The following is a 27,999-nucleotide window of genomic DNA, read 5'->3' as shown; positions in this document are numbered from 1 at the left end:
CTTTTTAAATAAATAAATAAATTGCAGCATCGTGTAGTTCCAGCTACCTGCTGGCTAAATCTGGAGCCTGATGGAGAGGCCTGAACTTCAAGTCAGAGTTGAAGCTGCGGTTGCAGACACGGAGCCTCTAACCTGGCCCATCGCTCCCGATGGCTACATCCCTAACTCTGTGATCCGCAGCTGGAAGAGGAAGGGCAAAAAACTTTGGGATGACAGCTTCTTTCATGGTCAACAAACAGATGAATGCACCACAGGTTACGAGCAGGATAAGATCACAGATTATTTCTGGTTCCAGACTGAAAATGAGAAAGAAGGTGAGCTGAAAAGAAAGAAGAGCGCACCAGAAGATGAGAGGACAAGGAAAGAAAGTAATAGAACAGACTGGCAAGGACGTGAGGACACGAAGGAAGAAGAAACAGAGAAGAAGACAGAAAAGGAAGCTGGAAAACCTCAAGAAAAGCTGGAGGTGATGAAAAAGAAAAAATCTGATGTGAAGAAAGAAAATGGAAAAGACGAGACGGAGAAGTTTATCCAGACTGTGAGTCCTGTGAACGAACGGCCGAAACCCTCTGAGGACGCTAGTGTGGCGCCTCAGAAGCAAGCAGATGATCCAACAACTGCTCCGGACCTCCTGTGAGTGTTCAAAAGTCATTCAGAACATCTCGTGGTAATCGTGTACATCATGAATTACTGAATTCAGGTGTGCTTATTTGAAATCTAGACCAACTTCCTGTGATGAGAAGAGAAGCAAGCCTGTGAGAGAGCTGAAGACAGAAATGGAGCTCCATGAAGTCATTCCCAAAGGTACACAGCAGTATTTGGAATATATATTTTGGGGGCAGGTCCCTAATATTCAGAAAGTATCCCCACAATAAATTAACTTTAAAATATGGTAATACTATATAATATGGCCTGGAACTAAACTGTTTGAAATTTACTTGCAGTATAATTATTTCTTTGTTTCCAGTAAAGACCACGCGTTATTCTAACCTGCCTACCGTCAAGTATTTTTAGATTGACATGATTACATTGTTCTTTTGAATAAAATCCATTCAAAGTCGATTTAATTAGAGGGGAACTGTGTCCTTATTTCTTTGACCAAAACTATGAATGCAAATGTTTGCTGAGCACGTTTAAAGCTGCATTCTCCTAAATGGCCACCAGAGGGCGAGTCCTCTGGATGTAAAAGAAGAGAAGTCTATGGAAAACCAGCCACACTGGCTTTGGAGCCTCAGTAATGGCTTTCCTGATCAGTTCAAACAGTCCTATCGAATAAATGTTCTTTTGGTAATTATTGTCCCCAGTAGAGTCACAGAGGATGATGGGTATGTTTCAGGCCTATCTTGGCATTGACACGCCGCTAGCCCACGAGCATGCAGAATCCCTCAGTTTCAACCTGTGGTTCATGACTGGTGTCAAGCCAGCCTCCAGTTTGTTTTACGTTCCCTGTGTATTCAAAGTATTACGGGAATGGATGTGGAAACCGGATTTCAAAATAAAAGCCAACTTCAAGTGAATTAACAGATATGTTAAGAACATAATAACATATAATTTAGGCTTTTTTTCTTTTCTTTTTTTTTACAAACTCTAATGTTAGATCTATATGACACAGCCTTGTACCCTAATTGTGCCCTGTCATTATCAAGGTCATCTTATTTTGGATTTCAAAGTAAAAGCCCTGTGAATCTTCATTTTTGAACTACTCTTTCAATGACTTCATAATGCTCTTAAAAGCAAAAGTCGTATTTCCAAATACCATTTGAACTTTATATCAACACACAGTCTTTTTCACAGTAATACCATATCAATATCAAGTCAGTCTGATTTTGCCTTTCATAGTAATGGCCCTTTGAAATTGCCGATATTTGACTTAATCTTCTAACGATTCAAAATGCTCTAAAATGAAAAATTACTGTTTCCACAGGGTAATTCCACTTTAGATCAACAGTATACAGCCCCACAGTGATACCATATCAATATCAAGTCATTCTGATTATGCCTTCCAAAATAAAAGACTTTTCAAATTGTCCATAATTGAACTACCTTTCAGTGATTTCAAAATGCTCTAAAATGGAAAATTCCTGTTTCCACAGGGTAATTCCACTCCAGATCAACAGTATACAGCCCCACAGTGATACCATATCAATATCAAGTCAGTCTGATTTTATTTATTAAAATTTACTGAAGTGGATTTCTTGTCTTTACATATTAATGACACAATCTTTTCTTTGTATTTGTAATGTTATGAAATATAACCATTTTCATAAAAGTAACATAGGTAAATCTGTTTATCTTGGAAAACAAAACCCAGAAAAAGGGAACAGCTCAATACAAGGAGAGTAAATTGTAAAGTCCAAAAGGTGCAGTCATGATAACATTAAAGGTGCTTTAAAGGTAAATGACAACATCACGGAAATGTGAATGAAATATGTATGAAAACGTTTCACCGTATTATGTTGCTCAAATTATCACTTTGGTGGAGACAACAGAGTACGTCTTCAAATATTTTGACACAAGCATCCAATAAGTCTGTGGTTTAACAGCACAGGAGACAATTCCACGCTTCTTCCTTTGCTTTTTTAAAGTCATTGTTGGTCATGTCAAGGCACTGTTCGTGGTACCATCTTTGACAGGTGTCACATTGTATCTATTTAAAATCAAACAGACAAAGCAAAAAAAAAAAAAAAATACTCAAAGACTTTTACACATTTTTGAGAAATTCAAATACCCTCCAACTCACCCAGTTCATCATTGAAGGTCCTGATCCAGGTGGCTTGGTCAGCGAACACATGGCACAGTTGCTGTTAGTGTCAAAAACTAAAATACAGGATCAAAACACATTAGATAGACATTCGTTTGAAGGCCAATTCAAGCATATGTTAAACTGATGGTGCAACAGATGGTGCGACAGCACAAACATCTCCCCACTCACACGCTCTTGCTCGCCCAATCTGGAACTTTTGATCGTTAAATGTCGCCCTTTCTATCTCCCTCGGGAATTCACTGCGGTCATTGCCTGCACTGTTTACATTCCGCCTCACGCGGACTCGGACACTGCCTTATGTGAGCTACATGAGGCTCTCACACATCAACAAACACTTCACCAAGATGCCGCACTCATTGTTATGGGAGATTTTAACAGAGTGAATCTCAAACGGACATTTCACAACCTGCACCAGCACATCAACTGCCCCACCCGGGGCACTAGGACATTAGACCACTGCTACACCCCGTTCAAGAACTGTTACAAGGCTCAGCCCCTGCCGGCATTTGGAAAATCTGACCATGCCGCCATCTTCCTCATGCCTGCTTACAAACAAAGGCTAAAGCAGCAACCACCAATCAGGAGGGAGGTCGCTCGCTGGACAGACCAATCAGTGGCCGCGCTGCAGGACGCACTGGATGATGCAGACTGGGACATGTTTCGGCGCAGCTCTGATGACATCAACATGTTTACGGAAGTGGTTGTGGGATTTATCGGGAAACTAGCGGACGACACAGCAGAAAGAACTATCATCCGAACGTTTCCCAACCAGAAGCCGTGGGTGGATAAAAACATCCGCGACGCTCTGAGATCACGCACCGCTGCCTACAATGAAGGGCTCGTCTCCGGTAATATGGACCTATACAAGGCTGCGTCCTACAACGTGCGCAGCGCGGTCAGAAAGGCAAAGCGGAGCTACGGGGAAAAACTAGAGTCACAGCTACGACAGTGCGACTCTAGCAGCCTGTGGAAAGGACTGCGGACTATAACGGACTATAAACGACCAGCTTCTTCAATGATGAATGCTGATGCTTCACTGGCTGATGAGCTGAACACGTTTTACGCTCGCTTCGATGCCGCAGCAATTAAAACAACAAACGGCTGCGCGCGCTCGGAGTGCACCAGTGAAGAAAATGCATTCATCATCACAGAGCATGCTGTGAGGAACACCTTCAGGAGGGTGAACACCAGGAAGGCAGCAGGACCAGATGCAATCCCTGGCCGGGTCCTGAGAGCCTGCGCTGACCAGCTAGCACGGGTGTTCACGGAGATCTTCAACCTCTCCCTGGCCCAAGCTGTGGTTCCCACGTGCTTCAAACAGTCCATTATTGTTCCTGTGCCAAAGAAACAACAGCCCGCTTGCCACAATGACTACCGTCCAGTAGCACTGACTTCAATTGTGATGAAGTGTTTTGAAAGACTGATGAGAGATCACATCACTTCTTCACTTCCTGCCACCATCGACTCGCTTCAGTTTGCTTACCGGACTAATCGTTCCACAGACGATGCCATATCTCACCTGCTCCACACATCCCTGAGTCACCTGGACACTGGCAGAGGGAATTATGTTAGGATGCTGTTCGTGGACTACAGTTCAGCATTCAACACAATAATTCCCTCTAAGCTCTTCACCAAGTTGACGGATCTAGGACTCAGCTCATCACTGTGTCAGTGGATCCTCAACTTCCTCACAGACAGACCCCAATCAGTGAGGGTGGGAAAACAAGTCTCCCCCTCCATCTCACTCAGCACTGGAGTGCCTCAGGGCTGTGTTTTAAGCCCCCTGCTGTACTCACTGTACACTTATGACTGTGTAGCCACATCAGACACCGCCTCCATTGTCAAGTTTGCTGACGACACTGCTGTTGTGGGCCTGATCTCCGACAGCATCGAGACGGCCTACCTGGAGGAGATTAGGAACCTGGAGACCTGGTGCCAGGAGAATAACCTCCTCCTAAACATCAGCAAGACTAAGGAGCTGATCGTGGACTTCACTACAAAGCAGGCGAGGAATTACAAACCCCTCATCATCAGTGGCACGCCAGTGGAGAGAGTGGACAGTTTCCGATACCTGGGTGTCCACATCACTCAGGACCTGTCATGGTCCTGCCACATCAACACCCTGGTTAAGAAAGCCCGTCAGCGTCTCTTCTTCCTCAGAAGACTTAGAGACTTCCATCTGCCACTGAAGGTGCTCAAGAACTTTTACTCCTGCACCATCGAGAGCGTCCTGACGGCAAACATCTGCACCTGGTTTGGGAACAGCACCAAGCAGGACAGACGAGATCTGCAAAGAGTGGTGCGCTCAGCCGAACGCATCATTCAATCAGAGCTCCCTGACCTGCTGTCCATCTACACCAAGCGGTGCAAGTCCAAAGCTAGGAAGATTATGATGGACCTCTCCCATCCCAACAATGGACTCTTCTCACTGTTGAGGTCTGGGAAGCGCTTCCGCTCCCTTAAGGCCAAAACAGAGAGAATGAGGAGGAGCTTCTTCCCCCAGGCTATTCGGGCCCTGAACCAGGTGTAGGACTGGACTCTCCCACACACATCACTATAAGACTGGACTCTCACACACATCACATCACCACACGCACCACCACACATTTCCTATAATCCTATAATTCCTATAATTTATAATCTTTATAATCTTTATAATCTCTTCTGCTATTTGCACATTCTTTACTGTAAATTCCTAAGTTAATTTGTAAATTTTGTAGTGACCTGTAAATTGTAAATATTGTAAAACTTTTTTTCTGTCATTTAATGGTCGGGCATTGTACAGCTACAAGCATTTCACCCCCATGTCATACTGTGTATGGTTGTGTGTGTGTGACAAATAAAATTTGAATTTGAATTTAAACTGTGTACTTAAAAATTTCTATCGATTAGACCACAGCATAAAGTGCCATTGTGCACTATAATAATACTACTAACAGAATAATACATTTCAATCTACACACACGCACACATATACATTCAAATACATATATATACACACACACATTTTCTCTCTTATTCACCCCCAAACCAACCTGATGCTTGTAGTATCTCCACAGCCATCAATTTTCTTTCCTCTGCCATTTTCTCTTTTGATGTTTTAAATTTCATGACGGGAAAATCTGGAAATACTTTCATCACTGCCCGTGCCATCTACAGAGAAATACTCAAAATTTGAATTGTGAAAAAAAAACACAATTGTACTCAATATAAAATTTCTGATGTTTATAATCTTGCATAAACAGTATGAAAAACAAAGAGCAATAAATAGATTTAAGTCTTTATGAACACCAGGTAACTTCTAACACTCAGTACAGGGTTGTTGAAATGGACATCGTGGATGAATAACTATGTGATATACCTTGTAAACATAGAGAACAAAATGGACAGGGTTAAAAACAACACTCCACTCTACAGTAAGAGCCAGAGCCATGTATATTCTTTTAAGCTGATGAATAACTGAAATAGGGAACATCTCTAGTTACTAGTTATTAGTTATAGTCTGCTTCCAATGTGTGGGCGGAGATGTGGATGTTTTCCAAGTTAACCACAATGCTGGACAATACATACCACCTGCATCATGATGTGCTAGCCATTCACCAGAGCGTGCTCAGTGAGAGAATGTGATTACTGATAATGCACCATTATGACACAGGAAATAATTCCCGACTGTGACTTGCTCTCTTTAAAGTATAAGTATAAGTGCTATCTGCAATCGCTGTGCAGCCTTAATATTTGCAAATCCTACAAAAGAGTATGTCACAAAATCTGCATGACTTAGGGCACCAAAGTATTAACCATATACTTAATTTGTGCAGTATACTGTGAAATTTAGAATTAGATGTATTCATATCTATTACAGCTACTGTTATGGATGTGGATATTCTTCTGACCATGGCATGATGGCATGGCAAACAAGTAAGAAATTATATACAAATGTATATTATCATCACTTACCATCACCACTAATACTCCACAGCTGAAGCCATCCTTCTGCACTGGATGGGTCAAGACACCTCCCTTCCATTTAATGTCCACCCATTCTGTTTTTGCGTGGCGGGTTCTCCTCATTTTTAAGTAATCACTGCACATTATTGCAAAGCAGAATACAATTTGGTATATGTCATATTTCCTAATTTAAAAAAAAGATATTTTACAGAATTAAACAGAATTTTATTTATTTTTTATTTATTTATTTTTTGGCCTGTCTCGTTTGGCTCTTTTGCCATCAGAATTATTGTCTTAATAATTTGTTCACCTGATAATTTTTATTTAACCGTACAGATTTATTTTGCAAATGAGACCTGGCCAAGAGGATGCCAACAGAGAAACACGCATTGTGGGACCAGGTACAAAAAGCTTCTACAAAAATGCAGTTGTAATAAACTAACTTGTAAAGCCTATTTGCATAGAACAAAATGTGTTAAAGCCTAAATACCTGAATTTACGTGCAGCGAGTTTAGAGTCTTCCTCCTCTGATGAACTTGGGGCAGGATCAAGGAGATAAACAGTGTGATTCACTGCATTGATGAACTGTAGCAAAGATAAATCATTAAAACAATCTTAATATATCGTCATTAAAAAAATACACAGACTTTAAAGTTATAATCTTGTTGCTTACCAGAAACTTCCAGTGTACATTTTTAATGTTAACAAACGTGACAATGGCCTGGTACCGATCGAAGTTTACCTGTCAGAAAACATTTATGTATTTCTTACAGTTTGTGGAATTATGTTAGCATTCAATCAGTAATTCTTTCTAAATGTATTTGAACATAATTATATGGACATTGGACAGTCATCTTACGTTCTGCAAGCTTTGGCGAGAAAGCTGTGTCCGATCACCAAAGAGAATCAAGCCCGCTGTGTAATGGTTCATAATGTAGATCCCCTTTTGCTCCTTTTTTGCCAGACAATGAAACAGCCCTTCAATTACCTACGTAAAGAATTTTCATAAACACAAAGCTATGTAATTTATATACTTTAAATTGTGTTAATGATAAATAATTTCATGATAATGTCCTTTTAATTGAATTACATTACACAGTCTAATTATTGTGGTTATGAGTGTTTAAATTAATCATTGATATACCTCGCCTGTTAGCCACAGGTGTGGTCGAAGGGTTCGCAGATCACTGTGGCGGATAATTATGGACGTACCATGGTTTGTTGAGGGAAGCACAGAAACCACAACCTCTGTGTCTCTTTTCTTCCACAAAGACAGGACCTCCTCATTAAAGAAAAACACACTTAACATACGATCTTACCAGCTATTGAACATGGTTTTGTTATTTCTAACAAAGGTTTATGGACTGTTATTAACAATATGTCTTTGGAAAATTCATTCAAAATGTATCACTCCATGTCTTGAATGGTAAATGAACTGGTTCTTATAAAGCGCTTTTCTACTCTTCTGAGCACTCAAAGCGATTTACACAACTTGTGCATTCACCCAAGCAGATTTTTCTAAGTGTGTTCTAAGTAACATTCACACACAATCGATGGATGCACTGGAGAGCAATTTGTGGTTAGTATCTTGGATATTTGGTATGCAGACTAGGAGAAGCCAGTAATCAAACCACCAACCTTCAAATCAGTAGATGACCTGCTCTACCACCTGAGCTACAGCCACCCTTGAGCATTGGTAACTATATAAACTCAAAGCTGTAATGGCAACACTTGCAAAGTTAATTTTCCCATACTCTAACTATGTTCCCGAATGCTTGTTCCCATTCAGTTTCTACTGAGGAAAACATATTTATTTATTTAGTTATTCCCAAAATTTACCATGTAATCACTGCATTCATTTTGAATTTTGGTGCCTCCCACTTAAGTTAAGGTTACAACTAGTCAACCAAAATCCTGGATATTCACATCGAATGAGTTGAACATGAATATCAACATGTAAATAAATAAGATTTGCCCTTCATACACGTGTCCATGACTGATTACTGTGTCATGGAAAGGATCTTCTATGGAAAAAGAAGGCATTACTATTACTTTGATGAATCCTTTATGTTAGCAGTTGTCAATCCTACCTGGAATTATGGAGTTTCCAAGGTAACATCCTCAACTCTACCAGTCTGCACAGGGGAACTCGGGGCCATAGAGGAAGCAACCTATATAAATATTGTGTACAAGAAATACAAAAAATGTTATGCAAAATATTGGTCTTTATATATGAACGATAAATTTGCGCAACATTTTATACCGTCTTTGAAGATCTCCTGAAAGGAAATGGCTTGCGGAGTACTGTTACATATCTCCCCTTCTTTTTTTGGCGACGTTCCTTCCATTTTTCTTCGTCCACTCTAAATTTCTGAACAAAATATATGAGTCATTGAACATTGTTTAGGAATTACAAGTGAAATGCTTAATTTACAATAAAGCAAAACACACAAAAATGTCCAGTAAGACACACCAGTGCAACCAAGCTATAAAATCACAATGTGGGGCACCTCAATATCCCACCACATCAAGAAGACTTTTTTTTAATGTTCCATTTTGAAACGGCAAAGCATTGATGGACATCAGCCAGTCATTTTGCAAACCTTTCTTTGAAGCATTCTTTTTGAGTCTTCGTACTCCTTCAGCAGCGCTGTGTGACTGATTTGATACTGGACAACAAAGTCATCCAGCCTGGTGAGCCTTCCCGAACGTAGACGGATATGTTTCAGATCCTACTGGCTCTTCTCCATTATCCCCTGCGTTTTATTATTCTCAGTAATATTCTGAAAAATCAAATTAAGAAATCATTAAATGTGATTTTTTTTTAAAGATACACATTGTTGTTGTGTGCAATGTTGTATGATCTGCAATACAGATGACTCCTCTCGACCCGCCGTTTCTCAATCACACCACACAAATATGTATATATACTAAAAATCATATGTCTTACTTGTCTCTTGATCTTTCTTAAGGCATTGTATTTGTTGTGGTACTGCTCATACATTTTCCCAGTGCCATGTCTTCCAAGGTCACCTTTGGATTTTGAAGATTAGAATAATATTGATGTGTGTAATTTCATTTTATAAACTAATTACTTGTCTACTTTAAAATGACTTACCTAACATTATTGCAGACCATAATCCAGAAAAAGGAAGAAGATATTTGCTGATGTGCTCCATGAGCCCCTTGCTGTAGTAAGGGTTTGCCTCACCATCCATCTCCAATGATGTGTTGGAAATGACCTCCTTAAAATGTCTCCCAAAGAGGTTGTTTCCCTTGACTCCCTAGCCAACAGACAAAACAGAATAATTATGTGATTTGAACATTGTGTGCACTCATCTTTCATATCTATAATCTAAAAACCCAACATTATGTTGTATAAAACATTTAAAATTACTTGTGACTTGTGATTATTATGCTATTCCAAAGTATTTAAAAAGATGTATAAGAGGCAAAAGTTTAGCCTTTAGTTTTAATAAAAATTGACTTCAGTTTACCTTCAGGTCCTCATCAGCTTTTGAGTTTCTGGCATTGCCATGAACATCAACATTGGCTTTCTGCATCAATAACTGAAGGTTGTGAAAATGTTTTTCGACATTCTCACCACTACACGGACTCCCAAAAACCACTGCAGCACTTCGAACCATGTCAGTGAGGTCTTTTAAGGAAGTTGCAGTAGTGAAGACTCCAACAGTGTGCATTGCAAGATGGTAGTTCTTTGGTGCACTGCAGTTAAAGAAGAAATTATCTTTAAGTGTTTCCAAAACAGTAATAATGTTTTCCCAAATTGAAAAATGAAATGCCATGTCACATGTCACAATAAAAAACAAACAAGTGAATACTGTATTAAAAGGACTACACTTACTACTTTTTACAGATCTCCTTGGCATTCTTCATAACATGACTAAGGCATCTGTGAAGAATTGGAACCTCGAAGTCTTCCTTGTTTCCTTTCCCCGAAGCGATGTTATAATAATGATTTATTGTGTCAGAGAGATTTTTTTTTGCAAAAGCTAAACACACAGCTTGCATTAGGACCATAGATCCATCACACATAAGCATTAAAGGTGAACGCATGGCTTTGCGCCCAAAGGCCCTTGCAACATCAGTCACAAATGCTTCCAAAAAATATGTGACTGAGGCAGTGGTATGGTCACATGTTAAATATGTAGCCACTGGTAGGGGAGAGCATGTTTTCCGTGGATTTCTTACTACAAGTTCGTAAACATAGAAAGGAGGCGAACCCTTTCTTTTTTTCATGATACTTCCTGTAGCATCCAAATAAAGTATGTCCTCCCGACAGCGGCTCTGGAAAATCTCAATGCTCCTGGAAGACCATAAAAAAACACCTTTTGGATGTAACATCACTTTCTGCAATACATCCTCTGGGTTGTTCTTCTTGTTTGCCACCATTAACTGGAGACTCATAATCTCATTATGATGAAGACGACTTTTCTTTCGGATTTCCAATGCTATGTTTCTCAACACTTGTTGAGTTGGAACTTCATCTCTACACCCCGATTGCACAACATCATCATCCATTTTGCTCATTGTTTCCAGATACATGGCTCCAGGTAATTGTTTTTCCAATTCATGGCCAATTTTATCTCTCTTATGAGCTCTTACAGGTCTTCTTCTTAGTTCGTAGTGGTTGTGCACACACTCGAGACCTTGAAAATTGACTTTTGCCTTTAGATCGTCTTCATTATCTACAGTGACAGTGACAGTGACTGGACAATCCTCAAAAAACCCAGACACCAGAAGAAAGGGCCCTTTCTTACTGAGTCCAAAGCCTTGACTCTGTGCCTTTTGAAGGCAAAGGAACAATATGGAAACACTGTCCGTATTCCGTCTGAAATCAGATTTGTCCACTGTAGTCCCTTGTATCCTCTTTGGGATCTCTTATTTTTTATATTAGTCCATTCTTTCCTTTTCAAGAAAAAAAAATTTGTTTCAAGTGGGACCCTGATTCTTATGAATCCATCATCAGATGAGTTGCTGTTAGGCTAAAAAAGAGGAAAAATTTATTTTGTGAGAAAACATTTTGTCCATGTTACATAACTACTATAATATCAGTAAATATATTTGAAATACTCGTGTATTTTAAGTATATTAACAGCCAGTGTTTCTAATGTCAGAATATATAGCAAAAATTCATGTTGAGAAGTGTCATGAAATATAAATTTCATTCTATGTTACAACATTTGATAAAATTCTTTATTTAATTGTATATTGTGTTTTTAAAAATATTTTTTATGTAATATAAAGTGGTCATTTAAACAATGATCCTAGCACCAATCATAACTTATTTGAAAGCATTTTTAATGACTGACCTGCTCAGGAGACAGCTGTCCATCCTCCTGCGAGGAGATGTCCGGTGACAGAGAAGCGGCAGCTGATAGTTCTTCCTGTTGAAAATGACATTACCCGTAACAATATTAAGTTTAGGGATAATTTCAACAGTAACACATTGACTAAAAATTGGTATACCAACATATTTGATATCAAACACATAGAATTTTATTTATGGAACCTGCTCTGGTGGCTTTTGTCCATTATCTGAATCCCCTTTGACTGGTATAGACAAGTTCTGTAGAGAACAGGCATACATTTTTAATAAATTTGATTTTAACTAAATAATTTAATACAATATATTTTTAAAAAAAATTAGTGAAAAGAACTAACCTGACGAAATGCATCACAAGTTCTGTAGCGGTTATTTTTATTATTCTGAATACCAAGTGTCAGGCAAACTTGACCCCAGGGGCCATCTTTATGAAGTGCATGGTCCTCCAGTTGCATGCCATGTTTTTTCAGCTGTTCCACAGTTTCAATAATTTCATTGATTGTAATCGTTTTCTTTTTGTTCTAAAACAGAAGATATAGCATTTTCAGTTTTATTTTTCGTGGAAAATGTATATGAAAGAAAAGAAGAAAAAAATACATACCCCAAATAAGCAGAAGCGGTAGACTCTAAGTGTAAAAAAGAAAACATTACAGTGGCATTTATATCATTGATGAATATGAAATCATAACATTTTATAAAGAATATGTATAATATTCTCAATGAATTGAGAACAATTTTAAATTGGTGCCACTAATTACAAAACTATCAACTTTGTTTCTATTCAAGTACTATTTGAACATGTTTTTGTGAAATACAATGCCCCTGAAGAAAATGTGCAGCACTTGATGTTAAAAAGCCATTGCCTGTTAGCAACAGATGTGCCTGTTATAGAACACGTGTTAATTAATTTCTGCCGTATGCTACAACTTTGCCTGAGTCCTGTGCACAAATCTTTTTTTGTTTTTGCTCATAGCGAAGCCTGTGATCGAAAAAAAACCCAGTAATAATATGGTGAAATAAATGTAATTTTAAGTGTTACACATAAGAAAAAAGACATTTTTACAATCAGAGATAACCTAGCTAATATCTTAGGCTAGGCTACAAGACTTGATTACTCAATTACATGTAATTGGAGATGAACTACTTTGTTAGCAAATTTTAAAAGTTAATATTTAAAGTTTATACTTAAAAAAGGAACTCACCCCTTCTCCTTCTTCGGCATTTTTTCTGCACAAGACTTTTATGTTCAAAATGACATGTTTTCACCTCTAGTTTTTGAAATGTCGACAGAGTCAGACACTCAAAGCTCGCATGTCCAGTAGTGGGCGGTATAGGCTCTCCAACAGATTTTGTTTTTTTCAAGTGGACCATTATGGCTTTGCAATATTGCTCCACTTGATTGAAATTTTAAAATATCTCTATTTATTCAATCATTTTATTGTAAAATTTAAATTTGCAGTTATTATGAAAGGAATACACATAATTGGTTGATAGGAAATATTAAGACTTAGACAAGAGACGTTCAAAAGAGGGGAAAAAACAGAGGGGATGTGGGACGGTGAGACAAGACAGTAAATTCCATTGGATTACCTACTGGAAGAAAAAAACAGAAAAGAAAACAAGCAAAAATATAACACAGTACACAACAGCAAGTATCACATCCACAACCTAGATAAGTATAAGTAACAGTAGATAATAACTATTGGTGTCAGCACGGCCCCTGCCGAGAAACATTACCATCTACATGTATTTAAAATTGAGACGTGGGCACCGGCAACTTAGGAGAGGTTGAATACACAGACCATCCCTTGGACGCCATTCAGCATGCCCAGCACAAGTGATGTTGATGTATAGATTGTGGAATAAAATTGAGGTACAGGTGGTCGGAAGGGGACACAGCAGGAATGTCTCACACCCACCTCAGTGAAACAACTGTACGCCAAAGCCCTGCATGTGTGGTGGTGTGATGGAGTGGGGATGAGGAGGGGAGGGAAGTGAAGGCAAAGTATTCTCTCGTGGGGCCAGGTCCCCCGCTGACCCAAGTAGGCACGCCTGGAAGCCACAAAGGCCCATCCGGACGGGGGCCTACATTAGCACCACCACCAAGCCCCACGGAGCCTTGGGTGGTGGGCGCACATCGTAACCCACCACAGAGGAAAATACATCCACCCACACATTCAATAATCTCTCTGACTGCATAAGACAAAAGACACCACAGCTGAGTTTATTCTCCACCTCTGTACTAATTTTAAAGTTAACTATTGTCTTTTTTTTTGTGGGTTTTAAATGTGGTGAATACTTGACAAACAAAGTAAAAAGAAAAAACAAAAAAGACAATTATAAATTAAAGGGCCTTGGAGATGTCATTCAAACTAACACCATTGCACATCAAAACATACATGTGAGTAACAGAAAGAATAAAAAAACATTTCAGAATAATTCTAAGGTGGAATTACCCTGTGGAAACCAAAATTATTCTTTTTAGAGCATTTTGAAATCACTGACAGGTAGGTCAATTATGGACAATTTGAAAAGGCTTTTATTTTTGAAAGCATAATCAGAATGACGTGATATTGATATGGTATCACTGTGGGGCTGTATACTGTTGATCTAAAGTGGAATTAGCCTGTGGAAACAGCAAAATTCTATTTAAGAGCATTTTGAAATCGTTCCAAGAGTAAGTCAGATATGGGCAGTTTGAAAATGCCTTTATTTTGGAAGGCAAAATCAGAATGACGTGATATTGATATGGTATCACTGTGGGGCTGTATACTGTTGATCTGGAGTGGAATTACCCTGTGGAAACAGGAATTTTCCAATTTAAAGCATTTTGAAATTGTTCCAGGAGCAAGTCAGATATGGGCAGTTTGAAAATGCTTTTATTTTTGAAGGCAAAATCAGAATGACGTGATATTGATATGGTATCACTGTGGGGCTGTATACTGTTGATCTAAAGTGGAATTACCCTGTGGAAACAGGAATTTTCCATTTTAGAGCATTTTGAAATCACTGAAAGTTAGGTCAATTATGGACAATTTGAAAAGTCTTTTATTTTGGAAGGCATAATCAGAATGACTTGATATTGATATGGTATCACTGTGGGGCTGTATACTGTTGATCTGGAGTGGAATTACCCTGTGGAAACAGGAATTTTCCATTTTAGAGCATTTTGAAATCACTGAAAGGTAGGTCAATTATGGACAATTTGAAAAGTCTTTTATTTTGGAAGGCATAATCAGAATGACTTGATATTGATATGGTATCACTGTGGGGCTGTATACTGTTGATCTGGAGTGGAATTACCCTGTGGAAACAGTAATTTTTCATTTTAGAGCATTTTGAATCGTTAGAAGATTAAGTCAAATATCGGCAATTTCAAAGGGCCATTACTATGAAAGGCAAAATCAGACTGACTTGATATTGATATGGTATTACTGTAAAAACGACTGTGGTTGGAAAGTGTTGATATAAAGTTCAAATAGTATTTGGAAATACGACTTTTGCTTTTAAGGGCATTATGAAGTCATTGAAAGAGTAGTTCAAAAATGAAGATTCACAGGGCTTTTACTTTGAAATCCAAAATAAGATGGCCTTGATAGTGACAGGGCACAATTAGGGTACAAGGCTGTGTCATATAGATCTAACATTAGAGTTTGTAAAAAAAGAAAAGAAAAGAAAAAAAGCCTAAATTATATGTTATTATGTTCTTAACATATCTGTTAATTCACTCGAAGTTGGCTTTTATTTTGAAATCCGGTTTCCACATCCATTCCCGTAATACTTTGAATACACAGGGAACGTAAAATAAACTGGAGGCTGGCTTGACTGCAATGCTGGAATTGGAGGCTGGCTTGACACCAGTCATGAACCACAGGTTGAAACTGAGGGATTCTGCATGCTCGTGGGCTAGCGGCGTGTCAATGCCAAGATAGGCCTGAAACATACCCATCATCCTCTGTGTTTCACGTGACGTCAGAGAACGACGGCTCAACAGTCAGCTGGAGGTCTGACTAACCTGCACGCGTAGGTGACATCAGAGGCTGCGTCCGTTTATATGACGTCTAAGCCATCACTCAAACTTATCTCAGGACACACACTTTTTTGCTCACAGTCATCTGTGGTGTCGCTGACTTCCTGTGGTCTCCACATCACTGCTAGCTGTTTCCTACATGGACGCAGTTTAAGTCCAGATTCTAGTAAAAGTGTGTTTTTCTGTTACATTTGTCAATATAACACTGCAAATCTCAGTTTCTACGATACAGTTTTAACTGAGGGAAACGACTTTTCTATGTTAAACTGTATAAAAGCTACCACGACGCTACTTCTGAAGTCCAAATCCCTGAGAGAGGAGTGTTGCTGCCTCCACCATCCTGGTTACAAAACCAGGATGTGACGAGGAGGGGCAAGTCTGACTGTGAGACCACATCCCGGCTGGTTGGGTTGTTAATCATGAGCTGCTAACATAGTATGTCCAAGTTTTATTAAAAATAGTTCATATGTGTATTCAGGCGGACAGTGTTCACTGAGGCTGAGACAGAAACCTGTTTCTCAGAGTCTCCTGTAGAAGCAGACTGCTTTTCTTCACAGCTGTTACCTCTCAAAGGTTGCAGGCTTAAGCATTTCCACACTGGCTTCATTTGTCCCACCCAGAAGCTCCGCCCATGTTTTATATACCATCTATTGTCCATATGGCATTATTAATGTGTTACTATGGCAGTTTCCTTGCAATCAGTTTTCTTTCGCAGTGAATGATGTGAGCGAGAGGAAGGATGAGGGGCAGCCCGACCAAACAAGAAAAGTACGTTGAGAAAATGATTCCCCGTCAGAAGTATTAGAAGTCAGCAATACTTCTGTGAACATCACTCCAACAAACGTCACTTGTTGGCTGATATTAGTTGTTTTGTGTTGACTGTGATGTGTTCAGAGGAAAGAGAGCGAGCAGGAGAAAACAGGCAGAGCAGAACGACCAGGTAAGGTAGAGTTTTACAGGGACAAATATTGATCATTTTTACTGTTATTAAACCAACCTAAGATGGATTCTGTGTAAAATGTGAATAAATCTAGGATACAGTGATTTGAAGATTTCATAAATGCATTTTGTATTTCCAATCGAACGTGGAAAGAAAACCAAATGTTTAAAAATTTGATACAGCAGCATCAAATCTTAAGACGGCTGGAAAAGGTATGAAAAAAACAAAGAGCTTGAGAAACATTTTGCAAATAATTTGGTGAAATGGCAGCAGGTCAGTAACATTGTTGGGTAGAAAAAGAGCATCGTAGATGTAAACATGACCAATCAAAGGAAACAAGAATAATGTTCAGTGTGAAGACTTAAACTCATGTGGCTCTAGCAGAAGTCAACACTGGGCACCCCCAGAAGGGCCTCACTCCATAGCTCTGGGGGACTAGTTGTGTTTTGTGCAGTTGAAATAGGAACAGCTAATGTGGTCATAAAAACCTTTTTAACCATTTTATGGCCCTTTTCATGTTCGTAGAGCCACAAAATGAAACCTACTCTCCACTGGTGGCTCCAGAGGATCCTCAACCACAACCAGAACCGTCACCAATCAAGGATCAAAGGTTCCTCCTTTTCTCACACAAATACGACAGCATAGCTAACCATGTGCAGGCCGGCCTCGATAACAGAGTGCTGGCCCTCTACAAGAAGTTCCAAGTCTTCAAAAACAACTTGCCACATCTTGGAAAACTCTGTGTCCCCTCTGAGCACCATCCTCAAGTCAAGTCAAGTTTATTTATAAAGCACATTTAAAAACAACCGAGGCTGACCAAAGTGCTGTACAATAAAATACAAATATAAAATACAATAAAACACAAATACATAAAACACCTCACTGATAAAACAATAAATTAAAACAATAGGTTAAACCTTGCTAAAGGCCAATGAGAAGAGGTGAGTTTTAAGAGCAGTTTTAAAGGTTCCTAGGCTTGTGGAGAATCTGATGTGAGGAGGTAAACTGTTCCACAGTCTGGGTGCAGCCACAGCAAAAGCCCTCTCTCCCCTAGTCTTTAGTCTGTACCTGGGAACATCTAAAAGCATCAGGTCTGCTGACCTCAAAGATCTCCTGGGGCGGTAAATGCTAAGAAGCTCCGCCAGGTAAGGAGGTGCAGTACCGTTAAGAACCTTAAAAACCAGCAGTAAAATTTTAAAATCAATCCTAAAAGCAACTGGGAGCCAGTGGAGAGAGCAGAGGACCGGAGTGATGTGGTCTCTCTTTTTGGAGCCGGTCAGCATGCGAGCAGCAGCGTTCTACACCAGATGGAGGCGATGCAGACAGGAACGATCTAAACCAGCATAAAGGGAGTTACAGTAGTCCAGCCGTGAAGTAATAAAAGCATGGACCACCCTTTCTAGATCGTTCCTGCACAGGTAGGACTTGACTTTAGCTAAAATCTGTAGATGATAAAAAGATCCCTTGACTACGGAGCTGATTTGTTTATCAAATTTAAAAGCACTGTCAAAAGTAACACCGAGGCTCTTAATGGAGGAAGTACATTCGGAAGTTAGGGGTCCCATAAAATCAAGGGAAAGGTTGGGGTCTTTAGGAAGCCCAAACACAATGACTTCAGTTTTACTTTCATTTAGATGTAGAAAGTTAAGAGCCATCCAAGTCTTAATGTCAGACAGACAGGAGAATAACGGCTGCAGAGAGTCCTTACAGTCTAACCTCAGAGGGAGGTAGATCTGAATATCATCAGCAAAGGTGTGGAAGGACACGTTATGTTTGCGCAGCACATCGCCCAGAGGGAGCAAATACAGAATAAACAGCAGGGGGCCTAGAATGGACCCCTGAGGTACACCACAAGTTAAAGGAGCTCTGGGAGATGACAGTTCACCGAGGTGAACAGAAAAACTCCTGTTATCCAGGTAGGACTGGAAAAACTTTAAAACAGTACCTTTCAAACCGACACAGTGTTCTAGGCGGGATAACAGTATGTTGTGATCAACAGTGTCGAAGGCTGCTGTCAGGTCTAAGGTTACTAGGACAGCAGCACAACCAGAGTCTACAGTTAAAAGCAAATCATTAAAAACTCTCAGTAAGGCGGTTTCAGTGCTGTGACGAGCTCTAAAACCAGACTGAAACTTCTCATAGAGACTGTTGTTGTCTAAAAATGACTGGAGCTGCCTGAGGACAACTCGTTCCAGTACTTTGGACAGAAAGGGCAGATTGGAGATGGGCCTATAATTAGAGAGTATAGATGGATCCAGGTTAGGCTTTTTGAGGAGAGGTTGAACAACAGCATGCTTAAAAGGTGTTGGGAAACAACCAGAGCTGAGACAGGCATTGATCAGGACCAGAAGGACAGGTCCAACTGAGTCCAGGACCTGCTTCAGAAGACGAGAGGGGATAGCGTCAGTGGAACAGTTGGTAGACTTGACCTTGCAGACTGTTTCATGCAGCTGAGAAAGAGAGATTAGCTCAAACTGGTTAAAGGCAGATTGGCACGAGGGAGAAACACAGGGATTGAAAGGTGGAGGTGGAATGACAGACTGCAGGGAGGAAATCTTATTAACAAAGAAACATAAAAAGTCATTGCAGAGGGTGGCAGAAGGTGCGAGGCAGGTGGACGTATGAGGATCAACAATGGAGTTTAAAACACGAAACAGAGTCTGAGGTTTATGGACATTACTGCTGACCAGGTTAGATATGTAGGAGGACTTAGCCTCTTTAGCAGCTTTCTGATAAGTTAAAAGAGAGTCTCTCAGGATATTGAAGGAGATTTGCAGCTTGTCCTTTTTCCACTTTCTCTCAGCACACCTGCAGGAGCGCCTGAGAGCACGAACAGAGTCTGTAATCCAGGGTTCAGCGTGAGCTTTGGGACGGAGTGATTTTAGGGGAGCGATGGAGTCCAGAATAGAAGTGCATGTTGAGTTAAAAAGAGCAGTTAAATCTTCTGCACACAGGGAGTCAATCCAGTCCACCGTGGAGAGCTCAGAGTTGTTGAAAGCAGCAGAGAACTGGGATGGTACATGGGTATTGATGATCCGGTGGCGGCGTGAAGGAGCTTTAACTGCAGCAACAGAACATTGTGCAGTGGCAGAAAACAGAACAGGAAGGTGATCCGAGATACACGCACTCTCACAGATTTCAGAGACGTGGATACTCAGGCCGTGAGACATGACGAGGTCCAGTGTGTGACCTTTCTCATGTGTGGAGCCAGACACACACTGAGTCAGGTTAAAAGAGTCCAGCAGTGATACAAAGTCTCTAACCAGAGGTTTAGATGGACAACACACATGGATATTCAGATCGCCAACAATAAGAAAATGATCAAAATCTACTGAAAGTCCTGATAAGAATTCCCCAAACTCACTGATAAAGTCCTTGTTGAATTTGGGAGGACGGTACACTACTGCACACAGTAGTGGAGTAGATGAGTTCAGTTTAAAAATCTGCAGTTCAAAGCTGGAAAAGGAGGAAGATGAAATCTGATGACAGTCATAAACTGATTTAAAAACACAGGCAAGGCCTCCACCTTTACCAGAAGACCTGGGAGAGTTGAAGAAACAACAGCGTGGAGGAAGAAGCTCAGAGAAAGCCACAGTCTCACCAGCATGTAGCCAGGTCTCAGTCAGGAACATAAAATCCAGTTCATGAGAAGAGAAAAAATCCTTGAGCAGAAACGTCTTATTGGAGAGGGATCGAGTGTTGATCAAAGCCATAGATAAGGTGAGATCAGTAGCTGTCATCGGGGTTGATGTGCGGCTGAGTGGGCGGAGGTTTGAAATAACGGTACCAAGTCTGCGGATCCGTGGCTGTAGAGGAGCCGAAGACCCAACACCCGGAACAGGAGCAACCAGCGACGTACTTGGAGAGTCACGCAGGAGAGGAGTAGGCATCGGGCGCGGGCCGGAGGTGGAAGAGAGTCGCTCACCTGAGGAGAACGCCACCGCCGGCATGGCGAGGAGCGAACCAGACGACTGAAGGAAGCGCGGGCCGAGAAGCGGGCCCACCGGTGAAACAGGAGCAGCACCAGGCGGAGTTGGAGAGACAGTGCGCACCCAGGGTCCTCTGGGTTGGAGTGAGCCTCTCACAGTGGCAGAGTAGCAGAAACCCATTTGTACAAGGAGAGGATCAGCCAGGCAAGAAAGTGACAGGAATGCCTTTGTTCGAGCCAGGAGACCACTTCGCTTCCCTCGTCTTCTCCAGCGTTTTCTCCGGTGTAGCTTGGGAGGAAGGAACCAGGTGCGACGTAGGTAAGGCGGAATGCCATCGAGCGGTGGAGGCGCACTGCTTGTTTGCCCATCAAAAACAAAGGACAGAGGTGCTGTCACTGCTGAGTCTCAGATGATAAAAAGAGTTTTTCGGTCATAAGTCCGGAGCGAGTTAATTTCCACAGTTAAGGCAATGAACAGCAAACAGAAAACCAGAAAATAGGTGGAGTGACGGCGAGCCGAACATGCTGGCGCCATCTTGTCTCCCCTACACATCACATGGTCCTAACCCACAGTCCTGCTCCTCTACACTTCAGACTAATGCTGCTGAGAGCAGGTTGAAAGGTGGACTGTACAGCTCCCCTGCCGATGTGCCCTCATGGTCCATAGTCCAGGCCACTTGTCTGGGGGGAAGTCTAAGCAGTGACTTGGGTGGTGACCCAACATTTAATAGTACAGTGTCCGCTGCTCATATTCAGCGCTCCACACAGCTGCTCCAAACCTCGGGACCAAGCATGACCGAGTGGAGAAACAACCTGTACAAACTCATCTCTCTGCATGGATTCCAGTCTGCACGGGCAGCACGTTTACACATTTCAGAGCACGCACACACATTTGCTACTGACGTGCAGCTCGTGGCAGATATTCCCCCACTGCAACCTCAGCTGGCAGCAGCACATCAGAGCTGAAAGACACCGTAGAGACAGCCGGCGGTTGCTTCTACCGTATCATTCCAGTGGGTTCCCAGCACAACTTTGTCACTGCACAGCTCTGCGGAAAGACCCGGTATGGACGCCTGGAGTTTGATTGGACGAGGGGATGTGATGAAGAAAAGCTGCTCAGGGTGTCATCACGCAAGTCGAGTGACCACAGAGCGGAAGATTAAAACTGTGTTGTCCCATTAAACGTGAACATAACATGCGGTACATTCGATTTTGTCTAAATGTGCTGATTCTGATGCTGTTAGCCTGGTTCACTTTCTTTATCAACACAACTTCTCATTTCCACAGGATACATCCTAGGGACTAATCCTGCCGCTTTTCCGTCAAACCCAAATCTTCCACAGCAAACTCCCGCGAAATGTAGACACCACAGAATGGCACTGTTTATGTTTCCAAGATAATATATTGGGAGGTTTTTGTTCGTTTGTCCTCGCACCACCAGCAGGTATCCATTTGGAGCTCTGAGTGAAATGTGTCTTAGACGCTGCGCTCTGGACTTACATTCACATCGTCAGTGAATGAAAACAGCACCTTACAGGTGTGACATTATTGTCAAGTGCTACCAGGTAAATAAAGGATATATTAAGTCACAGAATAACTTGACGTCCCTCCTAGGATACATGTTTGACAGATTGTAGTCTAATAAGTCATTCACAGCAGTTTAAATATGGGCAGTCGTTTGTAGGCAAATACCTAAAATCCCTTTTTGGCACAACAGCAGAAATACCGAGCAGAAGATCAACATGTAGAAAGTCATCTAACAGGTGAAAGACAGAGAGCCTCAGGGACTAGACTGAACGTGGCTGCTTTTACACCCAAACGTTCAAAAACTGCCAAACAGAATTTGGAACGTGTGGACAAACTGAGCAGGTCACAGCGTTTCAATCAGGATGGACCAAGTTTACACCAAAAATGTCAAAGTTACTTTTGAATTGAATTTCTTTATTTAATAATGCCGCTGAGCTCTCATACGGTGGTAGCAATAGCACGGTGGTGCTACTCACACGGTAGCACTTTATGACAATGTCACACAATTAAGCATTAGTCAGGTATTAGTAAGCACTTAATACATCATATATATGTCATGACTCCTCCTTAGTATGTCATTCATAAATACAGGCATGTTTGCCAATCTGTTACAGCATTTACAGCTATCAGCGTTGCTTGCAATAACCACAGTCACAATTATAGTCGTAGTGATAAGTCTGTATTTAAAAATGGCATACTAAGGAAGAGTAATGGTGTTGGAAAGGCTGTCAGCTGTGTGGGGGAGCCCCCTTGTGGCGAGAGAGCACAGTTGCACTATTGAGCACATGTTCCAGTGATCAGAGTTGGAGCTAACACATAGCAAGAGCCACCTGGCAGACTGACTCAGCAGGGGATGTCTACACACGGTGTGAGTTGTGTGCGTCGCTAAAGAACTGTGAGTAGACGTGGAGCCATGCCTGGAAAGGACAGTTTTAGTCTTTTATGCCAATTAGACATTTAGTGGATGTACAAGTGCAATGTGTATCGACCTGTTCGCTATGTGGCTAGTTCATGCTACTAATGCTACCTGTTATGCTACATACCTGCTAGCTGTAAGCTAAACGATTTGGTGTTTGTGATATATTGTTGTTGGGTGTATTGGCAATCAATATCATGTACTGTAAGGGTTTGGGAGTAGTGTATGAAACTCGTGCATGTAGATGTTCATATAGGAATTCCCATTTGTAGTTCTGGTTAGATTCGAAGAACGCTAATGCAACATAATTCATGACTTAGATGTTTATTACATTCAGTATTCTGTATATGTTCTGTTCACAGACCACACACCCACACCCCTCACCACTCTGTAAGCCTGCGGTTGCATTACTGTGTTGCTGTACTGTGCTGTTAAGCTGAGGAATCACAGTAAAGACGGTATAACCTTTATCTGTGCGTCCTGTGTGTTCTGACCGACACCCCAAGCTGAACACCACTGCTATTCAGTCAACGCCTATACAGTCCTGGGTTCAACCCAAATTAACAAATGGCATAAAAATCATGAATTGCAAACTTACTAATACCTGACTAATGATTAATAGTGTGACATTATTATAAAGTGATACGATTTATCCAAGTGAAAAGTGCCTTTAACATTAAATGTGCCTTTACTAAGTGAGATCTGAGAAAGAGAATTGCTCAAATACAACATCACAGGGCTATAAGTATATTATAGATATACAATAGGTCGGTGATTCTTGAGATAAGGGACAAAACATGTCCGCCAGATAAAACCCAATTTTGGGGGTTAAAAATATGCATACAAGTGTTAACCCAGCTGACTAAGAGACAAACCAAGGCAATGTTTATACAACAAAAGTATGATTTTGCATTTTTTATACATATATATTTATTTTAAATGGTACAATACATTACCAGTACCTTAAAAATCCATTGTCCAGAAGCAGGTGTGATAATATTAAAATACAGGAAAAAAATTAAAAGTAATGTAAAATTAAACATCATGGCTCTCGTCACTAAGCATTTACCTTATATAATATCAAAATATGCAATTGAAAATTTATTTTTACATATTTTTTAAGTGATTAAAATCGTGTCCAGAGTTTTTCTCAACACCATCTGATTTTTTTAAAAGTACAAAAAAATCAGGAATTATTGTAGGCAGCTTACACTCTGAGGACCCCTTTACCACTTCCTGTTTGAGACACATGCCATGAGGTCAGTGCTGTGATAATTATTTTTATTTTTATTTCATTTATGACACACCCTTCTGATAAAACTGTGTCACAACCACAGTGCGTCAACACCAAAGTCGATGAAATGTAAGATTTAATTATTGTTTTTTGTAAAAAGAGCTTCATTTAGGTAGACTGTAGAGGCCGTAAGCAGCTGATGAAAAACAAGATGGCTTCTGTCAGAAAAACGTGTGTTTTGAGAGAAAGTCGGGTATTTTGTCAGCACCATCAGGATTTTTGTCTGACGGTGTTGACCCTTTTTCTAATGGTGTTGACAGAAAGTGTGCTATTCATCATTCATTCATTCATTCATATTAAGTTATTTTTATTAATATTTCAGTTATATTACTTCCTGTGTATTTCACTGATATTTCTGCTTTACAGATGTGTCGAATATTATCGAATTTGCCATATCTTGAATCTCATTGTTTATGTATACATTATTAATCCTGTAGGAAAATGCTTAGTCCTCTGCATTTAACCCATTCACTCATTCATGCAGTGGGCAGCTACCAATCCAGGATAGCCGCTATTCATTGGATTTGAACGTCCAACCTTCCGATCATGTGGCATCTACTGAGCTATCTCTGCCCCGAGAGCTGGTCTTTAAGTGCTGATGTATGAATCCTGCTTCCGGGCCCAAACTATGTGTTTATTAAGCCTGTTGTGCTGCTAAAATGTTTTAATGCTTTTTATTTTGTTCTATTTAATCTGAACAAGCCCCTAAAAACAGTCAGTGATCACTGTTGGCCTAACCATCAGAAACCCTGCATTAACTTTTATCAGGTGGAAAAAAGTTAGCGTTCATCCTCCAGCTTCACTGTGTTTATGCTAACATAGCTGTGTCGCTAGCGATCACGTAGCACATCATTATATACCAGCTAGTCCACCTTCAGTAACCCGACAAACGTCACTGCTGTTTAGTTTTCTGTCTTCATTTATGTTGGAATGTAGGAGGAAACCAGCGAGCTAACTTCTAACTCACTGATCATTTTATTAAAGATGAAAGAATTTAGACAGTTTGTAACTCTCAGTGATGCCACAGGGTTCCTTTGACTTTGGGATCTGCAGCGGAGTTTCAACCTGGATTATTGCTTAATACATAATTGTGTGGTGAATATTCATCCTTAATCTGTATAAATGCATATGGTTCAGAAAAATTATAGTAATTACAAGATGGTACATTTCAGGCTAGAATGGCAAAGGGGAAACTGTCAGTAGAGGAACGAAAGAGAAGGAACAGGGATGATCAAAAAGGGAGAAAAAATTTACAGCCAGCCTGAGTTGAAGAAAGAGTTTCTCATAAAGGAAAGGGACAGATGGAGAAATAGAGTGAAAGAGGGAAAAATAAAGAACATCAGTGACCTGAAAGGAAGAAAAAAGGCAGAAGAGAAGGTTTTGGAAACAAGCACAGAGACAAAAGGAGAGAAAGTCCAGCAGGGTCTAAACACACAACCACAGAGAACTTTAGGAATCAAGGAGCAGGCAGCTACTTGCTAATGAACTATTAAGATGTAGAACTTGACGTGTGCAAAAACAGAATTGTTATGATGTGTCTTGTGATATTACAAAGGTTGTTAAGGTTTAATGGTCATTTTGAAAGAAATAATATCTTGTTTTCTACTAGTTTGTCACCACGGTCAGCACCTTGTCAACTCCATAATATGGAGTTTTTGTTTATTTTTCTCTTTTGAAGAACCATATATTTTCCTCCCTCGTGATCTTCCAATAAAAAATCGTAATTTTCTCAATAAATGTGTAATTTGCATGCTGCTAAATATGATTGTTTCGTATAGAGATTAAATATGTATGACTGTAACTCTAATAATAAAAAGCCAAAACAATCTTACTTTTAAACCTGGTATAATTAGTTTGAAAACATATGTGCATAAACAATAGAACAGAGAAGCTGTTAATAGTCAAAATACCTGAAACAACTTAATTTAAAATATATATTTTTGCATTTCTTTGTGTCTGACGGTGTTGACAAAAACCTTGCACTTCTCCAGCAAAAACATAAATTATTAAAACATCTTACACCTGGGAGATTGTACCAAGACATGGTGAGACAGCCACAACTTTGTGTAACAATTATATGTAAATATGTTTTAGAAAAATCAAAAAATATATTTTAGAAAATTAAAACCTGTTTTGTCCCTAATCTCAGGAATCACTGAGATATATTTTGAGTAGCCAAAGGCACTAATTTCATAACGAACTCATTGTGAGATTATCCACTTCTCAGTTTCACAACACACAGGTTTAGCATCTTTAGACTGATTTCAAGTGGGAAATATTTGCCTCCTTCTCAGTTAGCACGCCCTTCACCCCCTCCTCATTTCTACACATTTATATGTCAGTGTAAAGATGTAAAGACTCTGACGCCTCCTTTCATTCAGAGTTTAGTTGCTGGGATACAGTGAAGTGCAACATGTAAAGATCCAGGGTTTCTAGTCCTTCTCTAAAACAGCTGCTTACAGGTTTAGGCCACGTCACAGTTCCTCACAGTGGGCAGCTGAAAGCAGCATGCTCCCAGTACAGATGCAGAATCGGAGTCCAGTTTAATTCATCCCATGCTCCCATCCGCGATTCAAGAAAACCCCAAACATCCAGCAGTGGCTGGGAATCCTCTGATCCTCACCTCTGATGTCCCTTTTCTGAAATGCTGCGTTACTTTTATTCCAGATGTTTGTGTCCCACAAACCTCACAAAGGTTCTGCTTTTGCCTCGTCAGTGCACAGAATATTCTCCCAAAGTTAAACGTTCTGGTTCTTCCTCTGAGCACTTCACACAACATTCACCCAAACACTTGTTTCTGTGCTCTGTCCAACATTCATTCATCATCAAGGTGGTTTTTTGGGAGGCGAGCCTTTATGTTGGACTATCCGTCCACCCCGTCACATATGCAGTGGAGAGATCGTCTGAGTTATGGGTCTGTTGTGACCTGCTTGATAATTCATTGACGCACTCTTAATGTAATTTTGGTGAGCCGCTTACTTTTGATAGTTTCCAGGTCTTCTCCACGTGTGGATCCTGGCGCTGACTGTGGGCCTGTAGATCCTGTCAGACTGATAGATGTCAGTCATCGTGTTCCTTGGCTGTTTCTCTAGATCGGGCCACAGCACGTCGCTCTGTGAGATCGTCACCGTTCACGTGAGACATTAATAAGACCTGGTCGTGGCTGATAACACTGAACTCGGCTCGTTACTGTTCCCCATTAATAAAGTAACATTTAAAAACTGCATTTTGCATTTACTCGAGTTATCATTGTCTAATATTAAAATGTATCTGATGATCTGAAATATGCATGATAAAAAAATAAG

The 27,999-nt window shown here is 40.4% G+C and overlaps 1 protein-coding gene, 2 long non-coding RNA genes and 1 pseudogene across 4 annotated transcripts; 1 reads left to right on the top strand and 3 right to left on the bottom strand.

Moving 5' to 3' along the window:
• Nucleotides 1–32: 32 nt before the first annotated feature.
• Nucleotides 33–27,931, top strand: LOC146374417 (uncharacterized; annotated as a pseudogene). Its single transcript, XR_014802169.1, has 7 exons — nt 33–633; nt 722–869; nt 3,180–3,845; nt 16,984–17,029; nt 17,555–17,801; nt 20,701–20,980; nt 21,552–27,931. The product of XR_014802169.1 is annotated as an uncharacterized LOC146374417 (transcript).
• On the bottom strand, nt 2,302–8,200 carry LOC146374420 (uncharacterized). Its single transcript, XM_084950546.1, has 8 exons — nt 7,857–8,200; nt 7,572–7,700; nt 7,386–7,454; nt 7,203–7,297; nt 6,722–6,848; nt 5,800–5,917; nt 2,741–2,817; nt 2,302–2,647 (listed from the first exon to the last, which is right to left on the bottom strand). The coding sequence occupies exons 1-8, from the start codon at nt 8,019–8,021 to the stop codon at nt 2,537–2,539; spliced, it is 891 nt and encodes a 296-aa protein (XP_084806672.1). The 5' UTR covers nt 8,022–8,200; the 3' UTR covers nt 2,302–2,536.
• Nucleotides 8,803–9,486, bottom strand: LOC146374419 (uncharacterized). Its single transcript, XR_014802189.1, has 3 exons — nt 9,316–9,486; nt 8,976–9,083; nt 8,803–8,883 (listed from the first exon to the last, which is right to left on the bottom strand). It is a non-coding gene; the product is annotated as an uncharacterized LOC146374419 (long non-coding RNA).
• Nucleotides 11,561–12,305, bottom strand: LOC146374418 (uncharacterized). The gene is made up of 3 exons (XR_014802188.1): nt 12,246–12,305; nt 12,046–12,120; nt 11,561–11,718 (listed from the first exon to the last, which is right to left on the bottom strand). It is a non-coding gene; the product is annotated as an uncharacterized LOC146374418 (long non-coding RNA).
• Nucleotides 27,932–27,999: the final 68 nt, after the last annotated feature.

This window comes from Perissodus microlepis, chromosome 14 (genome assembly GCF_051167445.1).
Source record: "Perissodus microlepis isolate ML-2025 ecotype Zambia chromosome 14, ASM5116744v1, whole genome shotgun sequence".
Lineage (NCBI taxonomy): Eukaryota > Metazoa > Chordata > Actinopteri > Cichliformes > Cichlidae > Perissodus > Perissodus microlepis.
Note: the sequence above shows the minus strand (reverse complement) of the source record. Positions and strands in the feature narration are given on the sequence as shown.